The sequence below is a fragment of the Heliangelus exortis genome, chromosome 18, assembly GCF_036169615.1.
Source record: "Heliangelus exortis chromosome 18, bHelExo1.hap1, whole genome shotgun sequence".
NCBI lineage: Eukaryota > Metazoa > Chordata > Aves > Apodiformes > Trochilidae > Heliangelus > Heliangelus exortis.
Window position 1 is genome coordinate 1,128,446 of NC_092439.1, and position 14,100 is coordinate 1,142,545.

The 14,100-nt window shown below is 67.3% G+C and overlaps 3 protein-coding genes and 1 long non-coding RNA gene across 4 annotated transcripts; 2 read left to right on the forward strand and 2 right to left on the reverse strand.

Moving 5' to 3' along the window:
* The first annotated feature begins 2,964 nt into the window (after nt 1-2,964).
* On the forward strand, nt 2,965-5,238 carry CHURC1 (churchill domain containing 1). The gene is given in 8 exon segments (XM_071762110.1): nt 2,965-3,457; nt 3,554-3,583; nt 3,585-3,671; nt 3,673-3,691; nt 4,677-4,708; nt 4,710-4,748; nt 5,145-5,189; nt 5,191-5,238. Coding segments are annotated over 8 exon segments (339 nt in total). The 5' UTR covers nt 2,965-3,418.
* A 724-nt stretch (nt 5,239-5,962) lies between these two features.
* LOC139804651 (uncharacterized) lies at nt 5,963-7,223 on the forward strand. The gene is made up of 2 exons (XR_011729474.1): nt 5,963-6,267; nt 6,783-7,223. It is a non-coding gene; the product is annotated as an uncharacterized lncRNA (long non-coding RNA).
* GPX2 (glutathione peroxidase 2) lies at nt 6,853-8,150 on the reverse strand. Its single transcript, XM_071762109.1, is given in 4 exon segments — nt 6,853-6,939; nt 6,941-7,114; nt 7,116-7,205; nt 7,925-8,150. Coding segments are annotated over 4 exon segments (576 nt in total). The 5' UTR covers nt 8,150.
* A 1,563-nt stretch (nt 8,151-9,713) lies between these two features.
* Nucleotides 9,714-13,523, reverse strand: RAB15 (RAB15, member RAS oncogene family). The gene is given in 9 exon segments (XM_071761699.1): nt 9,714-10,126; nt 10,244-10,309; nt 10,760-10,858; nt 10,958-11,035; nt 11,161-11,183; nt 11,186-11,220; nt 11,339-11,399; nt 13,320-13,356; nt 13,358-13,523. Coding segments are annotated over 9 exon segments (642 nt in total). The 5' UTR covers nt 13,445-13,523; the 3' UTR covers nt 9,714-9,970.
* Nucleotides 13,524-14,100: the final 577 nt, after the last annotated feature.

The following is a 14,100-nucleotide window of genomic DNA, read 5'->3' on the forward strand; positions in this document are numbered from 1 at the left end:
TCCAGCTTCCGCACTGTCCCCCCAAGGCACCTCCTCACCCCCCCTCAAACCATCAGCTGAGAATCACCCCAGAACCACAAAATCTTCCCTCAGGGGGCGGGCCCTCAGGGCCTCCTGGGCTCCCTCCCACCCTTCTCCAACCCCTCCTGGTTGTCCCCCTGCGCCCCCTCCAGTGCCAGCAGACCCCCCCCTCGGGACAAGGGTGGAAACTCCTTCCAGTAACTCCAGTTTGCCCAGTTGCTCCGAACGAGCGGTGGAAGCGGGCCAGGTGACAGGCCGGTTTGTCACCTCCAGAGCCAGCTCGCCCACCACGTGGGGCAGTGCTGCCGGGACCCCCCCCTCCCTCCCTCCCCTGGCTCCACCTTGACACCCCCGGAGGAAAAGTGTCCCCACGGTGTCCCCAGAAAGTCACCGCTCGCCCGCCCGCCCCGTCCTTCCCGCCAGCCTGCCTGTCCCCCGCGGGACACCGGGTGACATTGGGCCTTTAAAAAAAAGGGGGTGCTGAGTGGGTGGGCGTCCCCTCCTCCCCCACATCAAACTTGGCTACACGGACCCCACCCCACTCCCCTTCCCCAGACCCAGTGTCCCCAGGGCTGTGGCACGTCCCCGTGTGTCTGTCCCCCACCCCAGAGGTGGCACGTGCGGGTCCCCCCGGTGTCCCCCTGGATGCTGCCGTTTGGAGGCGGTGCCCCCCCACGGTGCCGGGTACCTCCGGTACCCCAGTTCCCTCCCCTTCCCAGAGGTGGCATTCGCGTCCCGGTGGCCCCCAGTCCCGCCTCCCCCCCACCTCCCCCTCCCGGCGCGTCCCAGTAACCCCCAGTACTGCCAGTGCCCCCCAGAGGCGGCGCGTCCCGGTACCAACCAATGCCGCCCCTTCTCCCCCCGGAACCAGTACATTCCGGTACCTCCTGCTCCCACCGGAGGCGATACCTCCCAGTACCCCCCCGGTACCTCTGCGGGCTGTACCCTCCGGTGCTCCCGGTTTACTCCCGTGTTCCCCCCCGGGACTCTCCGGTACCCCGCGGTGCCCTCCGGTACCCTTCCCGGTGTCCCCCGTTACTCCCAGGGACCGTACCCTCCGGGTGTCCCTCGGTACCCTCCGGTGTCCCGGGGGTCCGTACCTCCCGGTCCCCTCCGGTACCCCCTTCCCGTCCCTTCCTGTCCCCCCGGGTCCTCGGTTTCCCCCGTTCCCCCCCCTCTTCCCGCGGTATTTCTCACCTGCTGGGGCCTGCGGGCGGACGAGCAGCGGCGGCGGTGTCGGCAAGCAACGGGCCCGGGGCCGGAGCCGGGACCGGAGCGGGGCGGGGGGAGCGGAGCCGCCCAACCCCGCGATATAAATAAACATTATCTGGGCGCGCAAGGGACATTCCTGCCCGGGGCCAGCGGAGCTGCCCGGCCCCGATAGCCCCGCTCCCCCCGGGAGGGCCGGGCCGAGGCGGGCGGGGATGGGGCCGGGCCGCCCGCCCCGCAATGCAGCACAGCGGCCCCCCCCGGCAGCTCCACCGGCACCGGCTGGGCCCCGGTGGTACCGGAGGAGACAACGGGCAGGACGCGCTCATCATCCCTCCCTCCCCCCGGAGACCCGGTAACTCCGGTTGGCCCCGCTGCCCCCCGGAATTCGGGATGGAAACCCGACCCCCACCTCATCCCCCCCCCCCCCCCGGTAACTCCGGTTGGCTCCGCTGCGTCCCCACGGGAGCCGCCGGTAATTCGGGATGGAGATACTGACCGCCCCCCCCCGCCCCGGAGCCCCCGGTAATTTGGGATGGAAAGGCTGATAACACCCCCCCTCGCCGGGAGCCCCCGGTAATTGGGATGGAGATACTGACCCCCCCCGGGAACACCCGGTAACTCGGGATGGAAATGCTGACCCCCGCCGGTAGCCCCCGTTAATTCGGGATGGAGACGCTGACCCCCCCCGGGAGTCCCCGGTAACTCGGATGGACAGGCTGCGGCCCCCCCCCCCCTTCCCGGAGCTCTCGGTAATTCGGGATGGAGATGCTGACCCCCCCGCCCCGGCAGCCCCCGGTAATTCGGGATGGAGACGCGGACCCCCCCGTAACTCGGGATGGACCGGCTGCCCCCCCCCCGCCCGGAGCTCTCGGTGATTCGGGACGGAGACGCTGAGCCCCCCCGGGAGCTCCCGGTAATTCGGGACGGGGACTCAGCCCCCCCCCGGGAGCCTCCCGGTGCCTCCGGTTGGCTCCGCTGCCTCCCGGGGGAGCCGCCGGTAACTCGGGATGGAGACGCTGCCCTCCCCCCCCCACCCCCCCCCCCCCCCCCCGTCCCGGGGGTCTCCGGTAGCTCCGTGCGGTCCCGCTGCCCCCCGGCCCCCCTCCAGCCGGCCCTTGGTGTCCCCAAGCAGCCCCCGGGGCTCCTCCCGTAGGCTTGGCTACCTCCAGGTGGCCCACACTAGCCCTAACCCCCCCTCAGATAGCCCAGGTGTCCCCACTTGCCCTAACCACCCCCCACTAGCCTTAATCGTCCCCAAGTAGCCTTAACCACCCCTCAGCTAGCCCCAGCTGTCCCCTGCTGGCCCCCAGGTGCCCCTCTCTAGCCCAGCGTATCCCCCCTCTAGCCCCAGGCACCCCCCAGCTAGCCCCACTGCCGCCCAGTAGCCCTGTGACTCTCCTGGCTAGAGCGGAGTGTCCCCCACTAGCCCTAACCCCCCCGAGCTAGCCCCACTGCCCCTCCCTAGCTAGCCCGATGCCTCCCAGCTAGCCCAGTCCCCCCCCGCGCTAGCCCAGTGCCCCCCCCCGCTAGCCCAGTCTCCCCCCCCAGCTAGTCCAGTCTCCCCCCCCCAGCTAGCCCAGTTCCCCCGCAGCTAGCCCAGTCCCCCCAGCCCAGGTCTGCGCCCTGGGGGCTGCGGGGGTCGCTGCGGGAGGGTCCCAGCCCGGGGGGGTCTCCGGAAGGGGGGTCCGGGGGATCCCACTCCCCCCCCTCCCTTTCCCCCTCTGGGGCGGGGCCAGCTGCTGACCACGCCCTATCGGAACTCCTCCCCCTCACATCAAACCACGCCCCCTCCATCAAGCCCCACCCACAAACACCCCCTCACCCCCAAGCCACGCCCCCCGTCGCGTAGCCACGCCCCCATCGAAATCCGCCTATAGAGAGACGCTCCGCCCAAGCCACGCCCCTTCCGTCCAAACCACGCCTACAACATACGTCATGCCCTTAAACCACGCCCATTGCAAAACCCACCTATAGACAGCGCTCCGCCCCCAAACCACGCCCCTAATATGACACTGACGTCATACGCCCCGCCCACCACGGACCACACCCATTTAAGCCCCGCCCCACATACAAGAACGTCAATCACTCGATAAGCCACGCCCATTTCTCAGACCACGCCCATAGCGGGGGCGTGGTTACCTCCCTAAGCCCCGCCCCACCCCGGAACTCTCGCGAGATTTGCGGGATGTGCGGGGGCTGCGTGAGCACCGAGTACCCGGAGCGGGTGAGGCCTGAGGGGGGTGAGGGGGGGGGGGGTCCGGTACCGGGACCAGAACCAGAACTGGGACCGGTCCCAGCCCGTTCCCTGCTGCTGTGCCAGGGCACCACCTGCCTGGAGGGCGGCTCCTTCCCTCCTCAACTTCCTGGGCTGCGCCGAGTGCGGCCGCAGGGACCTGGTGCTGGTGGCGAACCGGGCCGGGGGGCTGCGGGGCGGCGAGAGAGAACGTCAGCTACGATCGTGAGGAGGGGAGGGGGCGATTGGGGGGGGGGCTGAGGGGTGTCTGAGGGATGGGGGGGATGGAGGGGGGGTCTGGGGGATGGGGAGGGTTTTTGGGGGGCTTCAGGGGGGGGCTTGAGGGGATCCTGAGGGCTGGAGGAGGGCTTGGGGGTCTCTGAGGGCTGGGAGGGGTTTGAGGGGAGCATAAAGGTTTGGGGGGCTCGGGAGGGGGGGCTGGGGGGTGTCTGAGGGATGGGGAGGGGCTTGGGGGGGGGGGGGATTGAGGGGATCCTGAGGGTCGGAGGGGGGGTCTTGGGGGTGTCTGAGGGCTGGGGGGGGCTTGGGGGGAGCATGAAGGTTTGGGGGGCTCGGGAGGGGGGAATGGGGGGGGCTGAGGGATGGGGGGGGATGGAGGGGGGGTCTGGGAGATGGGGGAATGTTTTTGGGGGGTCTTCAGGGGGGGGCTTGAGGGGATCCTGAGGGCTGGAGGAGGGCTTGGGGTCTCTGAGGGCTGGAGGGGTTTGAAGGGAGCATAAAGGTTTGGGGGGCTCGAGAGGGGGGGCTGGGGGGAGTCTGAGGGATGGGGGGGATGGAGGGGGGCTGGGGGGTGTCTGAGGGATGGGGAGGGGCTTGGGGGGGGGGGATTGAGGGGATCCGGAGGGTCGGAGGGGGTCTGGGGGGTGTCTGAGGGCTGGGAAGGGGGTCGGATGGGCAGGATTGAGGGGAACCTTGAGGGCTGGGGGGCTCTGGAAGGGGGGGCTTGAGGGGGTTCTAAGGGCTGGGGGGACACAGACCGCAAGGTTGATGCTTGGGGGGGGTCTGAAGGCTTGGGGGGGCTCAGGGAGTTGCTGGGTGTTACGGGGGTTGGGTGTTGGGGTCTTAGTTGGGGGGGGGGCTTTCTCTGGGGAGGGGGGCAGGGCCCCGGGAGGGGGGGGACACAAAGAATTGTCCCCAAAGGGCTTCAAGAAGCCCCCCACCCACTTTCTTTCCTCCCACCCCCCCTCAGATCTGTGCAGGAATTGTCACCACCTGATTGCCCCACCACGAGTACACCTTCAGCGTGGTGGATGACTACCAGGTACCCCGGGGGGCAACCCCCCCCTCCCAGAGCCCCCTCCCACACTTGCAGCCCCCTCCCCAAAGCCCTGGCCCTGCTGTGGGGTGGGGGTACAGCCCAGCTCACCTCCTGTCACTGGGGACATCATGGGGGACATCAGTGATGGGAAAAGTGTGGTGGCCCCCACAGCCCCCCCCTCACGGCTCAGTGTTGGAAAATGGGGGGGGCTGATCCCGGGGGAGGGGGGAGAAGAGGGAGGAGGGAAGGAAATGGGATCCTCCCAGCTCCAGTTTCCAGGAAGATCAGGTGCCAGCTCAGGTTCTCCAGCTGTCACCGTGGTGGTGTGCATCGTGTGTGTGTCCCCCCCTCCCACCCACACCCCCTCCTCTTTCTCCTGTGTCCCCCCCACCCCCCCAGGAGTACACCATGCTCTGCCTGCTCTGTGGCCGGGCTGAGGACTCCGATCAGCATCCTCCCTGATGACCCCCGACAGATGACCCCCCTCTTCTGACCCTGGTTGGTGGCCCCCCCACCTCTGCCACTCCCCAGGTGACCCCCCAGGGTTGGGGGGACACACAGCACCGTCCTTACGTGGTGTTTTCCTTCCCCCCTCCAGCTCAGCCCCGTTCTGGATGCTCCCCCACGCCACCCCGAGCCCCCCTCCTCGTGCTGAAGACACAGGGAGCACCCAGCGTGTTGTCACCCCAAAAAAAAAAAAAAAGAAAAAGGGGTCTGAAAGGGTGCCCCACCCTGCCTGGGGACAATAAACTCATTGTGTTCCACCCAGTGCTGCAGGGGGGTGATTTGGGGGGGCAGCATCACCCCCTTGGACACCACACAGCCAGCAATGGGGGTTGGGGCCCAACGTGGGGCTGGGGGAGGGGATTGTCCCTTCCAGGACTTCTCCCTCAGCCCCCTCCCCACCCACCCCCCCCCTCCCCAAATCCTCTCAGAGAAGCAACTGCATGGTTCCCACCCCCATGGGGTCCACACACCCCCAGTCCCCTCCCCCCAGGCCCCCAGGGCCCCTTTCCCTGGAGAACCCAACCCTGCTGGAGGTGGGGAAGGTGTTGGGTGAGCCAAAAGTCACTGCCCTGTGGACAGGGTGGGGCTGGTGGCAACCCAGAGTTCACCCACCCCCACCCACCCCCCCCACCCTGTGGGGCGCCCCTGGCACCGTTCCAGCCCCTACTCCTGGACCTGGAAGGGTTTTTTTCCACTTTATTTCCCCCCCCCACCCCCTCCTTGCAGCAACAACTGGAGGCGTCTCCACTCCCTTTCGAGCTCGTTTATTGTCCCCAACCCCACGTTGTCATCGTGCCCCCTGTCCCTGGTGGCTCTGGCTCTCTGCTCATCATCGAGCCCCCTCCCTGTGGCACTTTTGGAGGGGACTGTCACCCGGCAGAGAGCTGGAGCTGAGGGGCTGAGGGGGGGGGAAAGGGTGGGCACCAAGAGTGGGGACACCAAGGAGAGGAAACAGCAGGAATGGATGGTGGCCACCAAGAAAGGGGGACACCAAGAACAGGAAACACCAGAAATGGTGGCACCAAGAATGAGGGACACCAAGAACGGTGACACCAAGAACGGTGGCACCAAGGATGGTGGCTACAAGAATAGAAAACACCAAAACTGGGGGACACCATGTATGGTGGCTACCAAGAATGGGGGACACAGAGAATAAGGGCTACCAAGAAGGCTGCCAGCAAGAGTGGGAAACACCAAAAATGGGGGACACCCGAGTAGGGGGGCACCAAGAATGGGGCCACCAAGAACGAGGGCCACCAAGAACAGGGAACACCCAGGAATGGGGCCACCAAGAATAGGAAGCACCCAAGAATGGGGCCACCAAGAATGGGGCCACCAAGAACGAGGGCCACTAAGAACAGGAAACCCCAGGAATGGGGCCACCAAGAACAGGAAACAGCAGGAATGGGGCCACCAAGAACAGGAAACACCAAGAATGGGGCCACCAAGAAGAGGAAACACCCAAGAATGGGCCACCAAGAATGGGGCCACCAAGAGCAGGAAACAGCAGGAGTGGGCCACCAAGAAGAGGAAACACCAAGAATGGTGGCGCCAAGAAGAGGGGACCCCAAGTCTGGGGGACCCCGAGGTGACCCCAAGCCTACTTGGCCAACTTGAGGAGGCGCTGGATGTCGGGCTCCAGCTGAGCGGTGGCCGTGCGGGGGCTGTAGCGTCGGAAAGGTTCCCCCCTCGGGTCCCACCAGGAACTTCTCAAAATTCCAGGAGATGTCGGAGCGCCGGACGGGGCTCCAGGTGAGGAAGCGGGGCTCGGCCATCAGGTGCGTCCCCTCGTCGGCGGGGGCGGGCAGGTGAGCCTTCAGGTAGGCGAAGACGGGGTGGGTGTCCTGCCCGTTCACCTGGCACCTTCTGGAACAGGGTGAAGTTGGGCTCGAACCCGTTCCCCGGCCTCACGTGCTTCAGGGAGTTGAGGATCTCCTCGTTGGTGCCATTTTCCTGCCCCAAAAAAAACCCCCAGAAAGAGTCAAACCCAGCCTGGTGTCGGGCACACCCACAACGCTTCATCCCCAGCGTTGTGCCACCTCTGTCCCCATCATGCCACCTCTTTGTCCCCAGCGTTGTGCCACCTTTGTCCCCATCATGCCACCTCGTTGTCCCCGACATCATGCCAGCTTTGTCCCCAACATCATGCCACCTATTGTCCCCAGCATTGTGCCACCTCTTTGTCCCCAACATTGTGCCACCTCTGTCCCCATCATGCCACCTCTTTGTCCCCAGCATTGTGCCACCTCTGTCCCCATCATGCCACCTCTTTGTCCCCAACATCATGCCACCTATTGTCCCCAGCATTGTGCCACCTCTTTGTCCCCATCATGCCACCTCTTTGTCCCAGGATCATGCCACCTTTATCCCCATTATGTCACCTCTTTGTCCCCAACATCATGCCAGCTTTGGCCCAACATCGTTCCACCTCTGTCCCCATCACGCCACCTCTTTGTCCCCATCATGCCACCTCTTTGTCCCCAGCATTGTGCCACCTCTTTGTCCCCATCATGCCACCTCTTTGTCCCCATCATGCCACCCTCTTTGTCCCCAGCATTGTGCCACCTCTTTGTCCCCATCACGCCACCTCTTCATCCCCACCGTTGTGCCACCGCTTCATCCCCGGCGTCGTGCCACCTCTTTGTCCCCCCCGGTAGCCCACGGGCCCGTACCTGGTAGCCAAACTGGTTGCAGGGGAAGCCCAGCACGACGAGGCGGCGGGGGTAGCGTGCCTGGAGGTGGTTGAGCTGGGTGTAGTCCCTGACCGTGGAGCCTCAGAGCGAGGCCACGTTCTCGATCAGCACCACGCGGCCCCGGTAGACGTTGAAGTCCACCCTGTCCCCGAGCAGGGTGGTGGCACTCAGGTCGTAGAAGGACTTGGCCACGGGGACGCTCATGGTCGGTGGCGAGCGGGCTCCCGGCTCTGTCCCCCGCGTCCCCTCCCCGTCGGGAGCCTTAAAACCCCCCCCGGTGCCCACGTGACGCCCGCGCTTCCGAAGGTCTCCGGGTGCCGGGGAAACCGGAGCCGGTGCCGCCCGTTGGCGGCCCGGCCCGGGGACAAAGGGAGGGGTGGGACGAGGGTGGGGGTGACGGGGGACGAGGCCGTGTGTCCCCCCCCCCCACCCCAAGGGCTCCGTGGGGCACCGTGGGGCTGGGGACACCCAGCTGGAGAAGGTGATGGGATTCCGGGAGCTGGGACCTTTGGGAATGGGGTGTCCCGGGCTGTCCCCTCCCTGGTGTCACCTCCAGGGCCGCTGGTCCCAGTAGCCATGCTGGGACTTACCAGATGTGCTGCCCACCCCACCACCCCAGTGCCCACCAGTCCTGGTGCCCACTGGTCCCAGTAGCCATACTGGGATCCATCCTCTGTACTGCCCAGCACCTCCTGGTGCCCACCACAGTCCAGTGTCCCCATCCCAGTACCCTCCAGTCCCAGTAGCCGTACTGGGGGGGGGGACCCAGCTCTGCCGCCCACTACTCTCCCAGTGCCCACCACCACCATCATCTCAGTTCCCCCCAGTCCCAGTTTTCATGCTGGACCTATCTCCTGTGCTGCCCACCACCACCATCCCAGTGCCCACCACCTTCCCCCCAGTTCCCACCACCACCCTCCCAGTGCCCACCACCTTCCCCCCAGTGCCCACCACCTACCATCCCAGTGCCACCACACCCCTCCCAGTTCCCACCACCACCCCTCCCAGTGCCCACCACCAGTTCCCAGCACCCCTCCAGTGCCCCCATTCCCCCCCCTGTCCCTGCTGCCACCCCCTCCCCCCCCCCCAGTGGGTGTGCCCGGTGTCCCTGTCCCTGTCCCCCCCCCCCAGGTAAGGGGACACCGTGCTGGTGGCCTGGCCACCACCTCAATTATTGATACCTGCTCGGGTTGCTGCCACCCACTGCTGCTCCGGGGGGTGCTGGGGGGCTCCGGGCCCCCTCCTTGTCACCCACCCTGCCCCCTTCCCCCATGTCCCTTGTCACCGCTGTCCCCAAAGCCCCCCCTGGCAGCACAGGAGCCACCGGGCACCTCCAGGGTCACCTTTATTCTGCAAAGTGTGTGTGTAAAACCGGGGGGGGGGGACATCGGTGCAGGGGGGGGGGTCCCCAAAGGGAATGGGAAAGGGTCCCATAGGCACTGGGGGGGGTCCCATGGGTGCAGGAGGTTGGGGTTAGGGGACAGGGGGGTCCCATGGGTGCAGGGGGGAGTGTCCCACGACCACGGTGGGGGTCCCATGGGTGTAGGGGGGGCCCGTAGGAATGGGGAGGGGTCCCACGGGTGCAGTGGGGGGAACCACGGGTGCGGGGGGGTCCATAGGAATAGGGAAGGTCCCATGGGCATGCGGGGGGGGGGGGAAATTCCTATGGGCACTGGGGGGGGCCCAGAGAAATTGGGGGGGGGTTGTCCCATGAGCATGGGAGGTGCCCATGGACACGGGGGCGAACCCATAGGAATTGGGGGGGGGGGTCCCCACGGGCGCTGAGGGGGCTCCGCAGGCACGGGATGGGGGGGGTCACAGCACCCATAACACCCCTGCACCCCCCCAGAGGCAGCACGAGGGTCGGGGGGGGGGGGGGCACCCTTGTGTCCCCTCCCCAGCTCCAGCACCCCCGAGGGGGTCCCCCACCCATCCCCTCCCCCCAACTCCTCCATCGGGGGCTGCCCCCCTTAACCAGAGTGGGCTCAGGGTGAGGGGGGGGAGCCCCGGGGGGGCGGGGGGGCTTCAACACCAGCAGGTTTTGGGGCTGTCCTCCCCCCTCGGGGGGGGCTGCTCCTCCTCCTCCAGGTGGGCCAGGGTGGGGGGGTGGGGGGGGGCCCGCAGCCCCTCCAGCTCCTTCCGATGTGCCTGCAGCACCAGCTCTGTCAGCCGTGTGAAGGACTGTGGGAAATTCGGGGTTTTTTTGTTTTTTTTTGGGGGGGGGGATAAACTAAGCAGACCCCCACTCAACCCCCCCAGACCCCTTTAACCCCCCCTGCCCCCCCCAGCCCCAGGCACCTCCTTGATGTTGAGGTTGCTGCAGGCGCTGGTCTCATAGAAATCCATCCCGTACTCCCGGGCCAGCTGGGGGGGGCGAGGGGATTTTTTTTTTTTGGGGGGGGGGGACACACACACAAAACCCCCCCGGGGGTCCCTGTCCCCCCTCTCACCAGGCAGGGACAGACAGACAAGCTATGGCACTTTTTTTTTTTTTTTTTTTTTGGGGGGGGAGGTGGGGGCATCCCCTGCGGGGGGACCCAGGGGGGGCACTGGGTACTTTTTTTAGGGGGGGGGAGGTCCCTGGGGAGGGCAAGAGGAGGTTTGGGGGGGGCTTGGCCAGTGGGGGGCACAGAGTGCGGGGGGGGCACAGACACAGCCTGGGGGGGGGGTCCCTGTATGACCTAGGGGGAGGCCTGGGGGTCCCCGGCTACAAGGGGGGAGCCTGGCCAGGCTGGGGGGGGGCAAGGGGGGGTCGTGGCCACTCGGGGGGGGGGGAGAAAGGGGGCTCCCTGTGCTTGCCCCCCCCCGGGGGACCCCCGCTCACCTGCAGCCTTGCTCTTTGGCCACTTGCCTCTTGTGCTCCTCATCCGCCTTGTTCCCGATCAGGATTTTTTGGACACCATCCGGTGCATACTGGGGGGGGGGGAGAAAAAAAAAAGGGGGGGGGTGTCAGGATCCCTCCAACCCTCCCAAAATCCCCGTGGGACCCAACCCGCCCCCCCGGGCCCCCACCTCATCCACGTCGCTGGCCCATTTGACGATGTGCTGGTAGGAGCGCTCGCTGCTGATGTCGTACACCAGGAAAATGCCCTGGGGGGGGGGGGGAGGGGTGCAGGACACCGGGGTGGGGGCATTTTTAACCCCCCCCCTCCCCGAACACCTGCCCCGTGCCTCAGTTTCCCCTCCCCCGTGCCTCAGTTTCCCCTTCCCCCTACCTGTGCCCGCCGGTAATACTGTTGGTGATGGTTTGGTACCGCTCCTGACCCGCCGTGTCCCTGCGGGGGGGGGACGGGGGGGTCAGCATTGTCACCGGTGTCACGAGAGGGGCCCGCTCTGCGTGGGGGGGTGGGACACGGGGCTCAGACCCCCCCCGAACCCCTCCCGGTCCCTCACCAGATCTGTATCCGCACTTTGATGCCGTCCACCTCGATCGTCTTCATCTTAAAGTCCACCCCTGGTGTCATGGAAGGGCCCGGGGGGTCCCCCATGGGTGGGGGGGCTGGGGGTGCCCCCCCCTCCTCCCCCCTCCCCACATCACGAGGGGGGCACCGGGCGCTCTCCGGTCCCCTCATCCCCTCCCTGCCCGCCCCGGGGGTGCAGCTGAGCCCCAGCCCGGTACCGGCCGGCCGGCGATGCCCGCGGCGCTCCCGGTCTCACCCTGCGGGGCTCCCAGCGCTCCCGGATTCCCGGTTCCCCCGTGCTCCATCTTCCCGGGGCTCCCCGGTATCTCATCTTCCCGGTGCCCTCGGTTTCCCGGTGCTTCCCACCCGCCGGTATCCCCGGGGCTCCCCTGCTCCATCTGCCCAGTGCTCCCGGTTTCCCGGCGCTTCCCGGTGACCCCAGTTTCCCAGTTCCCCATCTTCCCGGTGCTCCGGGTCTCCCGTACTCCCCCGTCCTGGTGAGCCCACCTTCCCGGTTCCCCAGTGCTCCCTGGCCCACCCTCCCGGTTTCCCATCTTCCCGGTGCTCCTTGGCCCCCGGTTTCCCGTGCTCCCCGGCCCCTGTTTCCCCATCTTCCTGATGCCCCGGGTTTCCCGGTGCTCCCCGGCCCCCGGTTTCCCGGTTCCCCCGTGCTGTGCCTGCCGGTGCTCCCGGTTTCCCGGTGCCGCGGCTCCCGGTTCCCCGCTGCTCCCGGTTTTCCCATTCACGCCATTCCCGGGGCTCCCGGTTCTCCGGTGCCATCACTCCCCGGTTCCCTGTGCCCACACTTTCCCGGTTCTGCGGCCCTGCAGCTGCCGGGTTCCCCGGTACCCCCGGCTCCCCCGTGCCCACGGTTTTCCCGTTCACCCGGTGCCCATGGCTGCCCGGTGCTCCCGGTACCCAGGCTTCCCCTGTTCCCGGTGCTACCGGCTCCCTGGTCCCCGCTGCTCCCACTGTTCCCGGTGCCCACGGTTTTCCCGTTCACCGGTGCCCGCGGCTGCCCGGTGCTCCCGGTGCCGCAGCTCCCCGGTTCCCGATGCCCTCGGCTCCCTGCTCCTCGGTGCTCCCGGTGCCCACAGTTTTCCCGTTACCCGGTGCCACGGCTCCCTGGTGCTACAGCTCTCCGGTTGCCCGGTGCCCACGGTGCTGCAGCTGCCCGGTGCTCCCGGTTCCCCGGTGCCCACGGCTCCCCCGTTTCTCCGGTGTAATGGGTCCCCAGTGCCACGGCCGCCCGTTTCCCGGTTCTCCCGGTTCTCCGGTATTCCCGGTGCTCACGGTTCCTCGTTTCCCCCGTGCCTTAACTCCCCGGTTCCCCCGGTTTTCCCATTGCCCCGTTCCCCGGTGCTCCCGGTTCTCCGGTGCCTACGGCGCTGCAGCTGCCCTGTGCTCTCTGTTCCCGGTGCTCCCGCTCTCCGGTGCTCCCGGTTCCCTGGTGCAATATCTCCCCGGTGCTCCAGGCTCCCCCTTTCCGGTGCTCCCGTTCCCCAGTACAATGACTCCCCATTTCCCGGTTCTCCGGGTGCTCCCTGTTTCCCGGTTGCCCCGTTCCCCGGTGCTCCCGGCTTCCCAGTGCAATGACTCCCCGTTTCCCGGTGCTCCCTGGTCCCCGTTTCCCGGTCCTCCCCGGTACCGTAAGTACCCGTTCCCCGTTGCTCCCGTTCCCCGATGCTCCCTGTTCCCCGGTACATATGACTCCCCGGTTCCCGGTGCTCCCGTTTCCCAGCTCTCCCTTTTCCCCCATTTCCCGGTGCTCCCGGTTCCCCCATGCCACGGCTGCCCTGCACAGCGACTCCCCGGTACTCCCGGTACTCCCGGTGCTCCCGGTTCCCCCGCTTCCCCGCTCCAACATCTCCCCGATGCTCCGGGGCTTCTCCCTCCATCACTCCGTTTTTTTTTTTTTTCCCCGGACTCCCCGTTCCCCTCCGGGTTCCCGCGGTTGCCGGTGGTGCCGGTACCGATGGTGGAGATGTGTGCGGGGTGGAAGCGGTTGTCGGGTGAAGCGGCAGAGCAGACAGGTCTTGCCCACGCCCGAGTCCCCGAGCAGCAGCAGCCGGAACAAGACGTCGTACTGCTTGGCCATGGCGGGCCGGGCCGGGCCGGACCGGGCCGGGCCGAGCCGCGCCGCCGCTACCGGGGGCGGGCGGGAGAGATGCGGGGGGCGGGAGGGAGCGGGGAGGGGAGGGAGGAGGGAGGGGAAGAACGGGAGATGGGAGCGGGGGGGTGGAGGGGAGGGGCGTACACCGGGAGGGGGGCACTGGGGGGTACTGGGAGGGTACCGGGGGCACCGGGGAGGTATCGGGGGTGTAGCGGGGGTGATGGGGAACGGGGATATACCGGGGGTGCACTAGGGATGCACCGGAGGTTGTATCGGGGTGGGCCGAGGGATGATGTGAGGATGATGGGGGACACCGGGGGTGTACTGGAGTGTACTGGGAGTGTACTGGGGAGGTACCGGGAGTGTACTGGGATGTACTGGGGATGTACCGAGGGTGTACCGGGGGTGTACTGGGGATGCACCGGGGATGTACCGGGGGTGTACTGGGGGATGGGGGGAGAATGAGGGGAACACCGGGGCTGTACTGGGGGTGTACTGGGAGTGTACCAGAGATGTATGGGGGTGTACTGGGATGTACCGGGGAGGTACCGGGGCATGGGGGATGAATGAGGGGGACACGGAGGAGGTACCGGGGGATGGTGTGGGGATGGGGAGGGGCACCAGGGGAGGGACCGGGGCTG